We start from the raw sequence: 21565 nt of genomic DNA, 5'->3' as shown, positions 1-21565 counted from the left end.
AAAGTTGAGATAAATTGCGGGCACCATGTCACATTTGCAGGGCCCCTTGGGTACCTATACATTCGAAACCCCCCACAAGTGACTCCATTTTGGAAACTGGATTTTATTCAGGAGTATAGTAAGCATTTTGAATCCACAGGTACTTCACAAAAATGTTGCTGTAGCAACAAATGTCTCACTTTTAGGCTATGTGGCCATGATCCAGCGACACGGCGTCTAGTACACAGTGTCAGCCTCCTGCAGAGATGTGAGTGTTGTCCACGGGAGAACGCAGCTGCCCATGCCCACGATTTGGGTTCAGGCCGCTGTGGAGCTCTATGCTACCTGCAGAGAACACTCATCTCCGCAGCATAAATTGACATGCTGAGGCTCGGGAAGCTGCGCCACAGGTCGGTTTATGCTGCGTAGAAGAGAAGTACATTGGGCAAGCACATTGGGCATGGGATTTCTAAAAATCCTTCCACTGTGCTTCTACTGCACAATGCAGCGTTATGGACGCAGGGAAAACACTCTGCGCCCAAAACGCTGCAAATCCCGATTGTGGGCGCACAGCCTAAAATGCTACAATGGATGAATGGATAGATGTCAAACAAATATAACGTCCCACCCCCTGCATATTCTAAGCTGGCGCCCTTTAGTGCCTTTCATGTGGCACTAAAGGGTGCCTAGCCTTGTATTTAGCCCCCCAAAAAATTAATTAAAATAAACGACGTGGGGTCCCCCCTATTTTTGATAGCCAGCTAGGGTAAAGCAGACAGCTGTAGCCTGCAAACCACAGCTGACAGCTTCACCTTGGCTGGTGATCAATTTGGAGGGCTCCCCAGGCGTTTTTAAAAAAAAAAAAAAACGTGGGGTCCCCCCAAATTAGATCACCAGCCAAGGTGAAGCAGACAGCTGGGGTCTGGTATTCTCAGGGTGGGAAGAGCCATGGTTATTGGACTCTTCCCAGCCTAAAAATAGCAGGCCGCAGCCGCCCCAGAAGTGGCACATCCATTAGATGCGCCAATCCTGGCGCTTCGCTCCAGCTCATCCCGCGCCCTGGTGCGGTGGCAGACGGGGTAATATATGGGGTTGATACCAGCTGTAATGTCACCTGGCATCAAGCCCTGGGGTTAGTGATGTCACGGCATCTGAACAGATACCCGACATCACTAACCCAGTCAAGAAATAGAAAAAAATAAAGACAAAAAAAAAATTTATTTGAAAAAAAACTCCCCGAAACATTCCTCTTTTACCAATTTATTGTAAATAAATAAATTTCGGTCGCTGTAATCCATTTTTGAGGTCCCACGCCGTCTCTGGATCTTCTAGAATATGGGGGGCACGTTCAGGGAACGTATCCCCCATTTTCTGGAAGAGCAAGCTCTCCATGAGCAGTGTGGGTGCAGTAATCTGAGAATACTGCACTCACACTGCCCCGGTCCAACCTAGGGCAGAGTGACCTGCAGTAACCTCATTCCAGAATATGAGGGGCACGCTCACAGAACGTACCCCCCATTTTCTGGAACAGCAGCCTCTCCATGTGAGGAGTGTGGCTGCCGATCACTGCACTCACCCTCCCCCGGTCCACAGTGGAGCCTGTGCATCAGCGACGTCAGCAGGATCCCTGCTTGCAGGGATCCAGCTGACAGCCGCTGTCTGCGCATGCGCCGCCACTCCAGCATTCAAGAGAGGGAGGCGGCGTGATCGCGGGGCCGGAGCACCAGCAGACAGGTAACGTATGACCGGGGGCTGGGGGGGGGGTGACGGAGGGTGACGGGGGGACCTGGGGACAACTTTCTGCCGCATGTGACGTGTCACATGCGGCAGAAAGAGTAGGATGAATGCGGCCGCCATTTTCCACGCTCCGGAGGGAGGAGGGGGGAGGGGGGAGGGGGGAGGCGGCTCTGGAGACCGGAGGGGGCTCCGGGGACCAGAGATCTCCGGTGTACCGGAGGAGGGGTCAGGGGGAGGACATTTCCCTCCGATCTGAAATGTTTGATCATTTCAGATCGGAGGGAAATGAATACAGAGCCGGCGCCGGCGGCAGTTTTCAGCGCGCGTCGGCGCCATCTTGGATTTTCCGGAGGGGGGGTAGGGGTGGTGGGGGGACTCTCCGGTACCGGGGGCTTTGGGGGCACTAGAGGATTATATTTATTTCTCATCTGACATGTTTGATCACGTCAGATGAGAAATAAATCAATTTTACCGGCCATTTATTTTTTTTTAATGTTGTCGCATTAACGGGGTCCAAAAAAAACACCCCGATTCATAATCTTGGGGGTCTCAGCTACCTCCGGTAGCTGAAACCCCCGAGATTTTTCGTCACTGGGGGGCGCTACAAGCTTTTTCCGGCCTGACGTCTCAAGACGTCGGAACAGAATAAGTACCCTGTTTTTCCGACGTCTTGAGACGTTAGGCCGTCGCTATGGGGTTAAACATGTACTGTAGAGAAATGATTCAGGAAAACCTGCTTTTTGGAAACTGCTTAACTGCCAAGAGAGCAGGTTTTGCTGCAGCGAAAAAGCAACGTGTGAAAATGTATACGTGCACATGTTGAGTATCTGAAGATAATAATAATAATAATAATTTTATTTCTATAGCGCCAACATATTCCGAAGCACTTTACAATTCAGAGGGGACATGTACAGACAATATGAGACATTACAAAATAACAAAATTCAGATACCAAGAGGTAGGGAATAGGGGAGGAACAAAAGGTGAATGGGGGAGAAAAGCTTGTCATATATGGTCCAACCATCGATTTAATAGGGGATCCAAAACCAGCTGCGTGGACTGTTCGCCAGCCAGAATTTATATAAGTACAGGTGTGTAAAAAATACATGAAGAGGAATGGAATCAGAAGATACAGGGGACAGGAATTGGAAGTAAATTTTATGAAGGGCAGAATGGGACTAGGTTAGATGAGGGATGTGAGGTGATAGGCTAGTCTAAACAAATGTGTCTTGGGGCCCGCTTAAAGGTGTGAATGTTGGTAATTAATCGGATTGTTCTTGGTAGTGTGTTCCAGAGCATAGGCGCAGCTCGTGAGAAATCTTTAAGACAGGAGTGGGAGGTTACACTACCCACATGTGTCCACATAATGTCGCGCTTACACTGTAAATAAGTGAACTGTACTACATTAGTGACGGAGTCCGTTTGCGTCGAAACAACGCAAATGTGAAACCGGCCTAAGACAAAACCAGGAATGGGTAAAAAATACAAAAGTGGTACACGTGTTTCCATTATACTTTTCCTCTGATTTGTTCCACGCCTGGTTTTGGATTACAAATACTGAGGTAAAAAAAAAAATCACCAAATAGTCAGTGTGAACGTGGCCTAACTGGAAAATGCATATTCATGAACACATGGATGAGGTGAGGTGTGGTTCCTATTATGAGTCACTTTGGAGGCTCCTAACATTTAGGCCTTGCGCGCATGGTGCATTTTATGTGGCAGATTTGGTGCAGATTTGGCGCAGTTTGTGGCCCAAATCTGCATGCCTATGTTTAATCTGCCCAATTCCAGCCTTGCTGAAGGATCCCCAGATCATCACCGATCCTCCACCAAATTTCACAGTGGGTGCAAGACACTGTGGCTTGTACGCCTCTCCAGGTCTCCATCTAACCATTAGACGACCAGGTGTTGGGCAAAGCTGAATATTAGACTCCTCCGAGAAGATTACCTTACTCTAGAAATTGGGCAGCTAAGGCTGCTTTCACACTACGTTTTTAGAGAGGAGAGGGAGGGGGAGAGAGAGACTGATCACCCGAGGCTGATTTCTGGGCATGCTCAGTAGAGCAAGCAGGATCCTGTCTATCAGCATGCCAGCGTTCACATGCGTTTGCGTGCAGTATAGTCAGGATCCAGCATTTTGCAGTATTTGGATGCAGCTCAAAAACGCTAAAAGTAGCGTTTTTGAAAAATGTTAAAAAACTGCAAGTCGCTGGATCCTTACTATAACGCACGCAAACGCATGTGAACGCATGTTGATGCGAGTCCATTGCAAATGCATTGAAATGAAAACGCATATGCACTGGATCCGTTTTTGCGTTAAAAAACGTTCAGGACGCATGTTAAAAAAACGTAGTGTGAAAGCAGCCTTAACCTTTGCGAAGGACGTATGAATCAAGCCGCATACAAGGTTATCCTGGAAAAACAGTTGCTTCCTTCTGCTCAGGCAATGTTCCCCAACTCTGTTTTTTCCAGCAGGACAATGCACCATGCCACACAGCTAGGGGTCAATCAATGTGTTTATGAAGGACCACCACATCAAAACCCTTTCATGGTTAGCCCAATCTCCAGACCTGAACCCCGTTGCAAACCTCTGGAATGTAGTAAAGAGGAAGATGGATAGTCACAAGCCATCAAACAAAGAACTGCTTAAATTTTTCCACCAAGAGTGGTATAGGGTCACCCAAAAGCAGTGTGAAAGACTGGAGGAAAGCATGCCAAGATGCATGAAAGCTGTGATTAAAAGTCATGGTTATTCCACAAAATAGAGTTCTGAACTCTTCCCGAGTTAAAACATTAGTATTGTTATTTCTAAATGATTATGAACTTGTTTTCTTTGCATTATTTGAGGTCTGAAAGCAATGCATTTTTTTGTTATTTTGACCATTTTCAGAAAATAACTACAAAATTTATTGCTTGGAAATTCGGAGACATGTCAGTAGTTTATAGAATAAAAGAATTTACATTTTACTCAAATATACCTATAAAGAGAAAAATCAGAAAAACTGACAATTTTGCGGTGGTCTCTTAATTTTTCTAAGAGCTGAATATACAGCATTCTAGAATACTGTACATAAGGGCTCACCGGTGTTGGAAACTGGTCATAAGGAAAAATCCTAGTGACAAGTTCCCTTTTATAGCTGCTGCGTACTGAGCTGCATGGTAGACTAGTCCACATCGATTCTCTCCACACGCTGCCCTGGAGTGACTGACAGGTCTCTCCTTATACAGGCACATGTCCTAAGGAATCTGCCCGGTGCTGGAAGAAGTAGCATCCACAGGTTTCCCACCCCTAGTTTAAATGTTTATCTGCTTGTGCAAGTGAACCCTTTTAGGCTATGTGTCCACGGTAGAATGTACCTGCGGATTTTTCTGCCTGAAAATCCGCGACTTTCGCGGCAAATCCGCACCTGCGGATTTGCCGCGGATTTGCCGCGGATTTTGATGCAGATTTTTTTTTTTTCCCCATTCAAAACCAAAAATCCGCACCAAATCTGCACCAAACAATTGACATGCTGCAGATTTTTCCGGATCAAAATCCGCGGCAAATCCGCAGCGGAAAAATCCGCAGCATGGACACAGCATTTCCAAAATGCTATTGAAATGGCTTGGAAGTGCCGCTGCTGCAGATTTTCGGGAAATCCGCGGCAAAATCCGCGCAAAATCCGCAGCGTGGGCACATAGCCTAAAGCTCCACAAAATATTGTAAGATATTTGAAAACCACTTTGTAGCAGAAGAGTATGGGAACATATTTGCCTTCACTATTTAGCCTGCCAGTTGTTGCCTCCATGAGTGGCATTGGGCATACAGTTGAAAACTAGCTCGATGAACCATTGTTGACTTCTTCCACTGGCTGTCTAGGGTTTTAATATTATTCTTCTACAGTAACTTACTATTCATTTTATTCACAGATGCTGAATACAACACTGGTCCCTGACAGCAATGAAGATTCTCTTAAAAATGCTCTCACAGCAGGAAATGTGAAGTTAGTAGAGACTCTCTTAGATTCCGGTAAGACTAACATGCTGCCATGTGGAAGTAAACATAATGCTAAATCACAAACCCATTTTATATTGAATATCAAACTGCTTGGCTACCTTATTGCAGTTAAAGGGTTTTTTCAGCTTCTTCTGCAGGAGCGTACGGTTTCTCTTGCTTTCCTGCTTGCTGAAGAGCCTTGCACTCCTGCTTTGACAGCTCAGACCAGTGACAGTGTGGTAGATGCTAGAGTGTACGGGCTCTTTCCAGGTATGATATAATTTCACACGCCCCTATCACATGATAGGGGCGCAGGGCCGCCACTAGGAATTTCAGGGCCCAATACTGGCAAAATTTTGAGGCCCCCTCGAGACTTCGCCCAGGCTCCACACAAGCTCCGCCTCCACCCTGCAAACCTTCCACAGCCTCACAGCCACTCTTGGAAAAATGTGTGTGTGTGTGTGTGTGTATGTATGTGTACTACACACATGCACGCACTCACGCGCGCACACACACAGTCAAAATTGTTAGCACCCTTTAACTTGTTCCAGAAAATGAAGTATTTCCCTCAGAAAATTAATAATACACCCCTACACTGCCCCTTTCCATAATACACCCTCTAAACCGCCCCTCTCCATAATACACCCTCTACGTCGCCCCTCCCCATAATGTCTCCCACACTGCCCCATATATAATACACACACACACACACACACACACACACACACACACACACACACACACACTCTATCTTTCTCTATAATATCCCCCCACACAATACCCTTGAGTATAATATCCTCACACACACTGCTCTTCTGTATGGCTATGTGTCCACGTGAGATGAAACCTGCGGATTTATCTGCGGAAAATCTGCGCATTTTCTGGATTTTCCAGATAAATCCGCAGGTTTCAGCATGCACAGACACTCGCCATGTTATCCTATGGGACATGGGGAGCGCTGTGTCCACGCTGTGGATACGTGCAGCTGCGGAACATGGTGCGGATGTCCCGCAGCCGCATGTAATTGCATGTCAATTCTTTCTGCGGAATTACCTGCGGAAATCTGCCTTGGTCCCATACTTACCTGCCTTGATAGCAGACACCCGGTCACTTTCCCTCCGTGCACAGGACAGCTGTGAAGCCAGGAGCAGGAAGGAGGAGGTGGGCGGGCCTGCACGAGCTCCAGTGATGTGACAGCCAGAGCTAGTGCTGGCCCGCCCACCTTCTCCTGCACAGTGCAGACACGGCCGCCGGAGAGTGTAGTGCTGCGTGATGGAGGGTGTAGTGCTGCGTGATGGAGGTAAGTATGAACGCCCCGATCACTCCAGCACTTGTTCTGCATTGAGGATGCAGTGCCCAAGCCATGGTACTGTATCCTCAATGCAGAATGCCCGCACCATATCCGCAGGACATTCCACAAGAAAACCGCAGCATGGAAACAAAGTTGTGCTGTGGATTTCTGGGAGCACCTGCGGAATGTCCAGCGGATATAACCGCAGGACACTTTCCCCGTGGGCACATAGCCTATAAGATCTCTCCCACACACTACATCTCTGTATTATCCCCCCCACACACTGCTCCTCTGTACTGAGCTTACTACAGAGATACAAGATCAGAACCGAGATTACTACAGAAATACGATGTCAGAACTGCACTTACTACAGCGATACGGGATCACAACCGAGCGTACTATAGAGATGCGGGAACAGAACCGAGCTTATTATAGAGATGCGGGAACAGAACTGAGCTTACTATAGAGATGCGGGAACAGAACCGAGCTTACTATAGAGATGCGGGAACAGAACTGAGGTTACTATAGAGATGCGGGAATAGAACCGAGCTTACTATAGAGATGCGGGAACAGAACTGAGCTTACTATAGAGATGCGGGAACAGAACCGAGCTTACTATAGAGATGCGGGAACAGAACTGAGGTTACTATAGAGATGCGGGAACAGAACCGAGCTTACTATAGAGATGCGGGAACAGAACTGAGCTTACTATAGAGATGCGGGAACAGAACCGAGCTTACTATAGAGATGCGGGAACAGAACTGAGGTTACTATAGAGATGCGGGAACAGAACTGAGGTTACTATAGAGATGCGGGAACAGAACCGAGCTTACTATAGAGATGCGGGAACAGAACTGAGCTTACTATAGAGATGCGGGAACAGAACCGAGCTTATTATAGAGATGCGGGAACAGAACTGAGCTTACTATAGAGATGCGGGAACAGAACCGAGCTTACTATAGAGATGCGGGAACAGAACCGAGCTTACTATAGAGATGCGGGAACAGAACCGAGGTTACTATAGAGATGCGGGAACAGAACCGAGGTTACTATAGAGATGCGGGAACAGAACCGAGCTTACTATAGAGATGCGGGAACAGAACCGAGCTTACTATAGAGATGCGGGAACAGAACCGAGCTTACTATAGAGATGCGGGAACAGAACCGAGCTTACTATAGAGATGCGGGAACAGAACCGAGCTTACTATAGAGATGCGGGAACAGAACCGAGTTTACTATAGAGATGCGGGAACAGAACCGAGCTTACTATAGAGATGCGGGAACACAACTGAGCTTACTATAGAGATGCGGGAACAGAACCGAGCTTACTATAGAGATGCGGGAACAGAACTGAGCTTACTATAGAGATACGGGAACAGAACTGAGTTTACTATAGAGATGCGGGAACAGAACCGAGCTTACTATAGAGATGCGGGAACAGAACTGAGCTTACTATAGAGATGCGGGAACAGAACCGAGCGTACTATAGAGATGCGGGAACAGAACCGAGCTTACTATAGAGATGTGGGAACAGAACCGAGTTTACTATAGAGATGCGGGAACAGAACCGAGCTTACTACGGAGATACAAGATCAGAAATGAGCTTACTACAGAGATGCTGCACGTACCCATTTTAACCTATGGTGGGTGCTCCACACAAGTCTGTGTTTTCCCGGCAGAACTAATGACAAAGGCTGATACATGTCTATGGATCCATGAAAAACACACACAGCACATGGATGGCAGCAGTGTGCAGTCATAGTTACATAGTTACTTAGGTTGAAAAAAGACCTAGGTCCATCTAGTTCAACCTTCCTCCACCAGTTCTACATTTAGTCACTAAGTCATTTATAACCAACAATGTTTTGTGTACTGAGGAAATCATCCAGCCCTTTTTTAAAAGCTGTTATAGTATCTGCCATTACTACGTCTTGTGGTAGTGTATTCCACAGTCTGACTGCTCTAACTGTAAAGAACCCTTTCCTATTTAGGTTTCGGAATCGCTTTTCTTCCACTCTCAGTGAGTGCCCCCTAGTCCTTAGTACTGTCTTTGGAAGGAATAAGTCATGTGCCAGTCCTTTATATTGACCACACATGTATTTATACATATAAATGAGATCTCCTCTGAGACGTCTTTTTTCTAAGCTAAACATATCTAACTTTTTCAATCTGCCATCATATGGGAGGCCTTCCATTCCTTGTAATAGTCTAGTTGCCCGCCTTTGAACTGACTCTAACTTCTGAATGTCCTTTTTAAAATGTGGAGCCCAAAACTGGATCCCGTATTCCAGATGTGGCCTTACAAGTGATTTATAGAGGGGTAACAATACGTTGGGATCACGGGATCTAATCTCTCTTTTTATACACCCTAAAATCTTGTTTGCTTTAGCAGCTGCTGCTTGACATTGAGTGCTGCTGCTCAGCTTATTCGTAATGAGAATACCCAAGTCCTTCTCCTGTTCTGTAGTCCCGAGTTTACTTCCATTTAATGTATACGCAGCTATAGGATTACTCCGTCCTAGGTGCATTACTTTACATTTATCAACATTAAATCTCATTTGCCAAGTATCTGCCCATTCTGACATCTTATCCAGATCTTTTTGTAATATTGTACTATCCAGGTCAGTTTTTAATATCCTACATAGTTTGGTGTCATTGGCAAAGACTGACACTGTACTATCAATCCCATCCACAAGGTCATTAATAAAGAGAGTAAAAAGAATCGGTCCAAGCACAGATCCCTGCGGCACCCCACTGCTGACTATAGCCCATTTAGAGAATGTACCATTTATGACTACTCTTTGTTTCCTATCTTTTAGCCAATTCCTTACCCAGTTGCATATTGTGTCCCCTAGTCCTTGCTTCTGGAGCTTTAGTATAAGGCTATTATGTGGTACAGTATCAAATGCCTTTGCAAAGTCCAAATAAATCACATCAGCTGCATTACCAATATCCAGGTTTGAACTTACCCCCTCATAGAACCCCAACAGGTTGGTTAGACACGACTTATCTTTCATGAATCCATGCTGTTTGTCAGTTATCATATTATTTTCTGCAATATATTTTTGCATGTCATCCCTTAAAATGCCCTCAAAAACTTTGCATACTACTGATGTCAGGCTTACTGGACGGTAGTTGCCTGGATCTACCCTCTTACCTTTCTTAAATATCGGTACCACATCAGCAATCCTCCAATCCTGAGGCACCAACCCTGTTACAAGTGAGTCTAAAAAGATGAGATACAGCGGTCTGTCGATTACGGAGCTCAATTCCCTCAATATTCGTGGATGAATGCCATCTGGCCCTGGGGATTTGTCAATGTTTAATTTACTCAGACGTAGGCGTACTTCATCTTGTGTTAAATTAATTATATCGGGTGGTGGACTTTGATTTTTCACTTGTTGAATGATCCCTGGTACAGTCAGTTCCTTGGTGAATACAGATGAGAAATGCCTATTTAATATCTCAGTCTTTTGTTTGTCCTCTATAACTAACTTATTATATTTTAAGGGGCCGATACTAGCCTTTGTTTTCCTTTTGACATTAATGTATTTATAAAAGATTTTGGGATTTATTTTAATGTCATTGGCGATTTTTGTTTCAGTAGCTAATTTTGCTTGTTTGATTTCTTTTTTACATTTCCTATTGATATCTTTATACTCCTGCAATGCTATTTCTGTATTCTCAGCCTTTAAGATTTTAAATGCCCTTTGTTTTTGTTTTATTATACTTTGTACAGTCTTATTTATCCATAGTGGTTTCTTTTTATTCCTGGACATTTTATTACCACTGGGTATACGTTTTTTACAGGACTCTAGTAGTATATCCTTAAACTTTCTCCATTTATGTTCAGTATCCCCAGTTACCATGACTTTGTCCCAATCTACACATTTAAGCTCTTCCCTTAATTTGTTGAAATCAGCTTTCCTAAAATTCCAGGTTTTAGCATTTCCCCTTTGAAATGTTCTATTGAATATTATGTTGAAGCTTACCATATTATGATCGCTGGTGCCCAAGTGCTCCCGGACCTGTAGATCTGAAATTGTATCCGGTCTATTTGACAGGACCAGATCTAGCAAATTATCTCCCCTGGTCGGTTCATCTACCATCTGAGAGAGGAAATGGTCTTGAATAGTAGATAAGAACTTACAGCTTTTAGCAGAACCAGAAGATTCTATGTCCCACTGAATGTCTGGATAGTTGAAATCCCCCATCATAAGAACCCGATTATTATTATTAGCTGCCTTTTCAATTTGTTACAGCATTTCACCCTCTATTTGTTCAGGTATGTTAGGAGGCTTATAGCAAACTCCAATTAGCATTTTTCCATTATTCCCCTCGCCATGTACATTTACCCATACTGACTCTACATTGTTGCTGTTCCCCTCAATGTCATCATACAACACAGGCTTTAGGTTAGATTTGATAAATATACACACCCCACCACCTTTTTGGCCTTTCCTGTCCTTCCTAAATGTACTATAACCCTGTATGTTTGTCACCCAGTCATGGCTTTCATCCAGCCAGGTTTCCGTAATACCCACCACATCATAATCCATGGTTGACATAAGAGTCTCCAATTCATTCATTTTGTTTGCAAGACTTCTTGCATTTGCCAGTAGACATTTAATCCTATTAACACCTTTATTACTCCTAGCCTCCCTACGTTCCTTGTATGTCCCATCCCCCCCTAATCCTTCATTGACCCCTACCGTCTCCCTGTCTCTATCTGCTCTATCTATCCCCTTATTTGCTCCACTACCCTCCCTCCCCCCCCCGAGCCTAGTTTAAAAGCTCCTCCATCCGTCTGACCATTTTCTCCCCCAGCACAGCTGCACCCTCCCCATTGAGGTGCAGCCCGTCTCTACCATAGAGCCTGTAGCCGACTGAGAAGTCGGCCCAGTTCTCCATGAACCCGAACCCTTCCTTCCTGCACCAATTTCTAAGCCACATATTTATCTCCCTAAGCTCCCGCTGTCTTTCTAGTGACGCTCGTGGCACCGGTAGTATTTCTGAAAACACCACCTTGGAGGTCCTGGACTTCAGCTTCTCTCCTAGTTCCCTGTAATCATTTTTAAGGACCTTCCACCTGCCTCTAACTTTGTCATTAGTACCAATGTGCACCATGACCGCTGGGTTTTCCCCAGCCCCACCCAGCAATCTGTCTATCCGATCCACAATATGCCGAACCCGAGCACCCGGCAGACAACACACTGTTTGGCATTCACGGTCTCGGCGACAGATGACCCTGTCTGTCCGCCTAATTATAGAGTCCCCTACCACCAACATCTGTCTGGGCTTTGCTGCACTCCTATTTCCCTCCTTCCTACAGCAGTTGTTTTCCTGGTTGCTAGGAGCAACATCCTGCTGTAGTGACCCTAGTCCAGGCCCTTCATTCCTAATATCAGCCAAACAGGCATATTTACTAGGTTGTGCCAGGTCAGGACTAGGCTCCCTGACACTTTTCCCCCTACCTCTTCTTCTAACTGTTACCCAGCTACCTACCTCTGGGTCCTGATCTTCCCCACCTCCACCCTTCTCCATATCACTGGCCCCAGCCAGAGAAAGCTCAGTGAGCTCTAAACTCCTCTCCAGGTTTGCAATGCCCCTTAGTCCTTGTGCTGCACATGTTTAACATTGCAAAATATAGGAGAAGCTTTGTAATTTCATTTTCTATATATTCATACCGAAAAAACACAGATGGCACACTGATAGCACACAGTTTTAATAATGTATACAAGAATAGTTGATAAAAATAAACACATAGTCAAAACGAAGTGAACCACACATGTGTTTATATATGGATGTATAAAGGGGCCGAACACCCACCAGCACCCCAATATATACAGCACAACAGACATGGTAATATGTGCCCAGTATACAGTGCAACACACAGTACACAGGGCAATATGTCTACAGTATACAGCGCAACACACAGTACACAGGGCAATATGTCCCCAGTATACAGTGTAACACACAGTACACATGGTAATATGTGCCCAGTATACAGCGCAACACACAGTACACAGGGCAATATGTCTACAGTATACAGCGCAACACACAGTACACAAGGCAATATGTCCCCAGTATACAGCACAACACACAGTACACAGGACAATATGTCCCCAGTATACAGCGCAACACACAGTACACAGGGCAATATATCCCCAGTATACAGCGCAACACACAGTACACAGGGCAATATATCCCCAGTATACAGCGCAACACTCAGTACACAGGGCAATATGTCCCCAGTATACAGCACAACACACAGTACACAGGGCAATATGTCCCCAGTATACAGCGCAACACACAGTACACAGGGCAATATATCCCCAGTATACAGCGCAACACACAGTACACAGGGCAATATATCCCCAGTATACAGCGCAACACACAGTACACAGGGCAATATGTTCCCAGTATACAGCACAACACATAGTACACAGGGCAATATGTCCCCAGTATACAGCACAACACACACAGTACACAGGGCAATATGTCCCCAGTATGCAGCGCAACACACAATACACAAGGCAATATGTCCGCAGTATGCAGCGCAACACACAGTACACAGGGCAATATGTCCCCAGTATGCAGCGCAACACACAGTACACAAGGCAATATGTCCGCAGTATGCAGCGCAACACACAGTACACAGGGCAATATGTCCCCAGTATGCAGCGCAACACACAGTACACAGGGTAATATGTGCCCAGTATACAGTGTAACACACATTACACAAGGCAATATGTCCCCAGTATGCAGCGCAACACACAGTACACAAGGCAATATGTCCCCAGTATACAGCACAACACACAGTACACAGGGCAATATGTCCCCAGTATACAGCGCAACACATAGTACACAGGGCAATATGTCCCCAGTATGCAGCGCAACACACAGTACACAAGGCAATATGTCCCCAGTATGCAGCGCAACACACAGTACACAGGGCAATATGTCCACAGTATGCAGCGCAACACACAGTACACAGGGCAATATGTCCCCAGTATGCAGCGCAACACACAGTACACAAGGCAATATGTCCACAGTATGCAGCGCAACACACAGTACACAAGGCAATATGTCCCCAGTATGCAGCGCAACACACAGTACACAGGGCAATATGTCCCCAGTATGCAGCTCAACACCCAGTACACAGGGCAATATGTCCCCAGTATGCAGCGCAACACACAGTACACAGGGCAATATGTCCCCAGTATTCAGCGTAACACACAGTACACAGGGCAACATGTCCCCAGTATGCAGCGCAACACACAGTAAACACGGCAATATGTCCCCAGTATACAGCGCAACACACAGTACACAAGGCAATATGTCCCCAGTATGCAGCGCAACACACAGTACACAAGGCAATATGTCCCCAGTATGCAGCGTAACACACAGTACACAAGGCAATATGTCCCCAGTATGCAGCGTAACACACAGTACACAAGGCAATATGTCCCCAGTATGCAGCGCAACACACAGTAAACACGGCAATATGTCCCCAGTATGCAGCGCAACACACAGTACACAGGGCAATATGTCCCTAGCCCTTAACAGTAGAAAGTGCAGCACCTCTTCTTGCAGTGTAAAGTGTAGCTAACCTCAGCCCCTGATTATTAACATGGCAATAAACAAACAGGCGCATATAATATACACAGCTCAAACCCCCCCAGCCCCTAATAGCATACCGAGGTACAGACCCTCTCAGTCCTCCATCCAGACCACCATAGTGCACAGTATAGCAGACCCGGACCCCTATCACGAGCTATCACCACACATGTATCTTACCAGCCGCTGACTAGCCAGGAGCTCCATATACATGAGAGAAGCCATGAATCCCAGCACAGGAGGTGGAGAGGGCAGAGACTGCACTGAGCCTTGCAGGTTCTGTCTCGAAAGCAGAGAAGATGCCGAAATCCTCTTCACGCAGATGATCTGCCAGGACCTGACCACGCACAGTGTGCTACGTAGCCACGTCCGATGCGGCCAGACAGGAAGATTTAAAGGTACAATGCCGCCTGTGGGCCCTGTGAAATGCGGGTAGGCGGGGCTTAATAAAGTTATGTAATTACCCCTGAACCCCCCCCCCCCACCTCTTCACCGGGCCCAGTACCCCAGTCATGGTTGTAATTTTGTAATTCCCTCATGGCGACTCTAGGGGTGTGTTCAAAATGCAGTCTGATATTTCCAGCTTGAATAAACATTATTTTTCTAAGTTCACATATTCATGGAGTTATTTATAATAGAAGCAGGGGTCTGGGGGTGGTTCATTTGCTCTCTGTCTCTCTGTTTGGTTCACTCGCTCTTTGTCTCTTTGGTTGGTTGGTTGGTTCGCTCACGCTCTGTCTCTGGTTGGTTGGCTTGCTCTCTGTCTCTCTGGTTGGTTAGCGCGCTTTGTCTCTGGTTGAATGATTAGCTCGCTCTTTGTCTCTCTGGTTGGTTGGGTTGCTCTCTCTGGTTGGTTAGCTCGCTCTCGGTCTCTCTGGTTCTTTGGCTTGCTCTCTGTCTTTCTGGTTGGTTAGCTCGCTCTCTGTCTATCTGGTTGGTTCGCTCGCGCTCTGTCTCTCTGGTTCTTTGGCTTGCTCTCTGTCTCTCTGGTTGGTTGGTTAGCTCACTCTCTGTCTTTCTGGTTGGTTAGCTCGCTCTCGGTCTTTCTGGTTGGTTCGCTCACGCTCTGTCTGGTTGGTTGGCTTGCTCTCTGTCTCTCTGGTTGGTTGGTTAGCTCACTCTCTGGCTTTCTGGTTGGTTAGCTCGCTCTCGGTCTCTCTGGTTGGTTGGTTTGCTCTCTGTCTCTCTGGTTGGTTAGCTCGCTCTCGGTCTCTCTGGTTGGTTGGCTTGCTCTCTGGCTCTCTGGTTGGTTAGCTCGCTCTCGGTCTCTCTGGTTGGTTGGCTTGCTCTCTGGTTGGTTAGCTCGCTCTGTCTCTCTCATTTGCTTTTTCATGTTCCGTCTCTTGTTTGCTTTTTTTCTCCTGAGAGGAACGTGGTAAAAAGGAAACCCATTACTTTGTTAAAATTGTGTCATTAAATACTACAAATAGTTATTTTCATACAGCTGTTGTGACAGAAAAGTAAAAAAAAAATTATGACCCTTTTGAAGGGGAGAAAAAATAAAATAAAATTGGCCCCCTAACCTTAATGTCTGCAAGCCAAGATCTTGAATGACATGTGAAATACCGTATTTTTCGTTTTATAAGAGACCCTCCAATTTTAGAGGAAAATAGGAAAAATTAATTCTTAATTTTAAAATGGGAGACCGTCTTATAATCCTAGTGAGTGTTATAATAGCTCACCAGGGGGAGCGGTGGTGGTGGAACAGCTCAAGAGGGTCACAAGAGGCATGGTCGGCGATGTTGCGGGTTCGGAGGAGGGAGTGTCACGGCTCAGGAGGATCAGTGGACGGAGAGTTGGCGATACTGCGGGCTCGGGGATATTGCAGCAGGCGCCATTGATCTGCCAGCGCACTGCAGGCTTCATTGAACTGCCGGCTGTTGACGCGATGAATTTCAAGAAAATAGCTGCGTAGGCGGCGCATGCGCAGATTGGCCTCCACGGCCATTTTTTTTAACTCCATTGCATCAACAGCCGGCAGATCAATAGCACCCGCGATACCCTCGAGCCCGCAGTGTCCCCACTTGAGCCGCTTCACTGCAGTGACACCCCCTCCTCTGAGTCCTCTTTATCTCTGACGCTGTCTACTGTAAGCCCTGCTCCACCGCCGGCGCCCCAGTAAGCCATATCCAGATTATAAGATGCACCCCCATTCTCCCCCCCCCCCCCCCCAGTTTTTTTTTTTTTTTTTGAGGGGGGGGGGGTGCATTTTGTAATCCGGAAAATACGGTAATACGGGAATTATATTAGACAACTTGTATACTTAAATTTTATTTATAGTGTAAAAAAAAATAATATGCTGAAATTGAAATATCCCTTTTAAAGTAGTAGTTTTTGAGTAAGGCCTAAGACACGGCTTGAAAATCGGTCCGAGTGGAGTGCGATGAAACATCGCACATTCCACTCGGACCAATATTAGCCTATGTGCCAGTACACATGAGCGATTATTTTCTCAGCCCTACTCGGACCAAGAAAACAATCGCAGCATGCTGCAACTGTAATGCGATCCTTGTTTCTCTCGCACCCATCCAAGTCTATGAGGCGAGAGAAAAATCGCGGTGTACCGCGAGAATGTCAATAGCCGTCAACGGAGGAGAGAGGGAGCTAAATCTCTCCCTCCCCTCCGCAGCTGAGGTCCGCTCACACGATCGGACCTCAGTCGCAGGAACACTCGCATGACACTCGGCTCTTCTGTACTGCCAGCGTGAGCCGAGTGTCAGTAATCCCCGTGTGGCCCCAGCCTAACAGCCTAATTGGAGTGATTTATAGACAGGATAACCCTGGATTCCCTTTACCCCTTTGGTACATCCAATCGCAGCACTGAAAGATGTGGTCCGGAAAAAACTATAATAAATAGGTTGGTAAAGTCACCACAAAAGACGTCCAAAAAATGCTTCCAGGAAAACGCAGCCTGCATTTTCCTGAAGTATTTTATGCCTCAAAAACGATGCGGCTGTGCAGACGTCTAAAACACTGTGTGCACATACTGTTACCATTCGTCTTATTGTGCTTTTCTTCTCTATTACCATGTTCTGTTTTCTTTGTCTTAGGAATAAACGTTGAATGCATTTTCCATTACGGCTGGACTCCATTGATGTATGCAGCTACTACTGGGAATTTAGCAATGATACGTCTTCTTCTGGACAGGGGCGCTAATGCAAATTTTGAAGGAGGTATATGCAATAACCTAAAAACCTTCCACTTGTTATTTTAATGAGTACTGTGTAATGGGCGATGTAATTTTGGGGTGTATTCCCTGTACGTCATGTGTCACAGTAATAGAAGGGGCAAGAATCGCAACACAAATGCTACATGGGAAAGCTTATGAGCATCAAAATGTTAACATCTTCACGACTGGCCAATTTTGAGCTTTCCTTTTTTTTTTTTTTCTCGCCATTTTTCTGAGACATAACTTTATTTTTCAGTCAAAATGGTCATATGAGGGCTCGTTTTTTGCGGAACGAGTTGTACGTTTAAATTAAGCCATGGGTTTTTACCATATAGTGTTCTGGAAAACGGCAAAAAAAATCCAAATGCAGAAAAATTGCAAAAAAAGTGAGATTGCACTATTGTTTTTGAGGTTTTATTCACTGTGTGTTCCCTATATCGGAAAATATGATGTCAGTGTGATGCTTGAGGTCGGTACGAGTTCGTAGACACCACACATGTATAGGTTTACTTTTATCTAAGGGGTTAAAAAAAAATCTGAAGTTTATCTGAAAAAAAGTGCCGTACGTTTTGTGCCATTTTCCGCAATCCGTAGCGTTCTCATTTTTCGGGATCTATGGCTCAGTGATGGCTTATCTTTTGCGTTTTGAGCTGACATTTTAAAAAGGGTGGTTCACCCATATTTTTTATTGTCTAGATCGATATTATATTGAGAAACAATGTGTCTCTCAAATACCTTGTGTTGGCAATAGTGCCTGTGAGAGGCGCTATTGCAGACCGCTGTTCCCCGTCCAGTGACGTACCCGTCAAGTGCTGCACACGTCACATCCGTGCAGCCAGCTGCATTCTGAGCCCATCTGCTCCCTGCTCCCTCCTCCCTCCTCCATCACAGCACAGCGCGTCTCTTGCTTGCAGCGTTCTGCGAGGAGTGGGGAGCAGGAGACGCGCTGGGAGGGAGGAGGGAGCAGATGGGCTGTGACAGCAGTGAAAAACCGCTCACAGCTCAGAGTCTGGAAGAATGCAGCCGGCTGCACGGATGTGACGTGTGCAGCATTTGACGGAGACGTCACTGGACGGGGATCAGCGGTCTGCAATAGTGCCTCTCACATGCACTATTGCCAACACAAGGTATTTGAGAGAAACATTGTTTCTCAATATAATATCGAACTAGACAATAAAAAATATGGGTGAACCACCCATTTTAACCATACCATTTTGGGCAGATGCTACGTTTTGATCGCATTTTGCGCAAAATTTGCGGCCACAAAAAAAAAATTTTGGTGTTTGGTAAGCAGCAAAAATTGACAATTTTTTGAAAAATGACAATCAGATTAGTTGATTTTATATTTTCATAGATCAGGCATTTCTGAACGCGACGATACCAAATATGGCTATATTTTTTTTTTTTTTTAACCCCAATCGGACGATTGATTGATTTGGTAATTTGAACTTTTAGGGGTTTTTTTTTTCTTTTTTTTTTTCACTTGGCCCCATAGGGGACTATAACGATCAGCAGTCTGATCGCTCATTCTTTCTTGTAGATCAGAGCAGCATTGCTCTGATCTGCACAGAAACAGTATGTCATGTGTTGTAAAGAGGTTAAACATCTGCACACAAAATACATATAAATTACCATATTAAAAGTAGGGTTCATCCTACACAGGGCACAACTGACCAGATTAGAACTAAATACACCCATGAATTATGGACATATAAAGTGTTGAAGGAGCCAAAATAATCCCCATCATCAGTGGAGATTAGGCTAGGTGGCCTTTCATTACTATGTAGTATACACTGCAAATAAATACATGTAGATATACTATATTAAACACTTAGTGTGAATGGGAGATATAAACCTTGGGTATTAAGACTGGTCCTGCAACCCCGACGCGCGTTTCCTCATCACTTCCTTTTTTTCATTGCTTTATGGATTTACTGTATGTTACTTTATTCTACGGCATTTTAGAGAAGGCCTAAAAGCCTGGCAGGGACTAGTTCAAGACACTGATCCTCAGCAGTTTCTCCCAGCCTTGCACCTCCTAAGTGACGGGACTCTCCCTACTTGTGTATAGGGAGAGACCTGTCTATCAATGGAGAGGGGTGGGGAGGATCTGCCTCTGACTAATCACCTAAGTGGCATAGTCCCCAACTGCCTTTTTTAAATGTGTGTTTTCCCTGAAATGATACAGGAAGTCTCGTATTCATACAGCCTGTGTTCAGCTTTCTAGTTCACTTTGATTGTGGTCCTTAAGGAGTTAGACATTTTAAAATGGATAAAATGACTATCACTTTTGAGATGGGTGTGAAAAGTGGTTGTTGAATCCTTCCTTCTCTTCTAGGTGCATTTACTGTCCTAATGGCTGCATGTACTGCAAATGCATCTGAGGAAAACATTGTGAAGTGCGTTGATTTGCTGCTTTCAAGGAATGTTGACCCAAACGTATGCTGCAGGTATGGAACTGTGTACATGAGATCTTGCTACATGGCCTTTCATCCTGGTTATAGCTATATGGGAACGCTCATGCTGGAGTATATTGGGTGGCTAGGACTGCCCATCCGTGTACATACTGACTGGCTAATTTACCTTCCATGTGACAAAAATAAAACGTGAGAAAACAGTAATTTTATCCACCGCTCAATCTTTACATTTTCCAAGTAACAAAATGCCTTTTTGATCCATAAAAGTTATAAAAATAACCCACACAACTCCTTCATCACCTGGCAATTTTCTGTGTCTCGTTTTTGTTTTTTCCTCCCCTTCTTCCAAGAGCTGTAAATTTTCATTTCTCCGTCAGTATAGCCATACGAGGGCTTGTTTTATGCAGGACGAGTTGTACTTTTAAATGACACCATTCATTCTGCCCATATCGTACTGGAAACCGGTTGGAACATACCGAGTGCAAAGAAATTGTAAAACAGTGTAATTCCACGAGTTTGGGTTTTTTTTGTACCATGTTCACTATAAGGTAAACTGTCCTGGCATTATGATTCCTTTGGTCAGTACAAGTTCGGAGAAAAAAAAAAATATGTAGTATTTTTTTTTTATTTTTTTTTTTTTTAAAGTGGTGAAAAAAATGGTTCAAATATTTGTTAAAAAAAAAAAAAGAGTTGTGCTTTTGTTACCATTTTCCAAGATTCGTAACATTCTCATTTTTCGGGATCTGGGGCTCAGTGACTGCTTATTGTTTGTGTCCTGAGGTGATGGTTTTTATACTATATTTGGTAGATATGATGTATTGAGCGCCTCTTATTGCAGTTTTTGCACACGACGATACCAAATATGTGTAATTTATTTTACATTTTTTTTAATGATTGTATTTTCAATGGGGCAAAAAGAAAGTGGGGGTGATTTAGAATTTTTTCTTTTTTTTCCCCTTTTTTATATAGCGGACGTGTATGGAGAAGTAGTAGTACAGCTACGGTCATATGAAAAAGTTTGGGCACCCCTATTAATGTTAACCTTTTTTCTTTATAACAATTTGGGTTTTTGCAACAGCTATTTCAGTTTCATATATCTAATAACTGATGGACTGAATAATATTTCTGGATTGAAATGAGGTTTATTGTACTAACAGAAAATGTGCAATCTGCATTTAAACAAAATTTGACAGGTGCAAAAGTATGGGCACCCTTATCAATTTCTTGATTTGAACACTCCTAACTACTTTTTACTGACTTACTAAAGCACTAAATTGGTTTTGTAACCTCATTGAGCTTTGAACTTCATAGGCAGGTGTATCCAATCATGAGAAAAGATTTTTAAGGTGGCCACTTGCAAGTTGTTCTCCTATTTG

The 21565-nt window shown here is 44.9% G+C and overlaps 1 protein-coding gene across 1 annotated transcript in view; it reads left to right on the top strand.

Annotated features, from left to right (window-relative positions):
• Positions 1–21565, top strand: part of ASZ1 (ankyrin repeat, SAM and basic leucine zipper domain containing 1) — a 222246-nt gene that overhangs the window by 31036 nt on the left and 169645 nt on the right. The window contains exons 2-4 of the mRNA XM_075342520.1: positions 5626–5725; positions 17654–17776; positions 20111–20222. Coding sequence (XP_075198635.1) covers positions 5626–5725; positions 17654–17776; positions 20111–20222 — 335 coding nt within the window. The remainder of the gene's footprint in view (positions 1–5625; positions 5726–17653; positions 17777–20110; positions 20223–21565) is intronic.

Source organism: Anomaloglossus baeobatrachus, chromosome 4 (genome assembly GCF_048569485.1).
Source record: "Anomaloglossus baeobatrachus isolate aAnoBae1 chromosome 4, aAnoBae1.hap1, whole genome shotgun sequence".
In the NCBI taxonomy this organism is placed as follows: Eukaryota; Metazoa; Chordata; class Amphibia; order Anura; family Aromobatidae; genus Anomaloglossus; species Anomaloglossus baeobatrachus.
The sequence above is the reverse complement of the archived record's forward strand: the minus strand, read 5'-3'. Positions and strand labels throughout refer to the sequence as shown.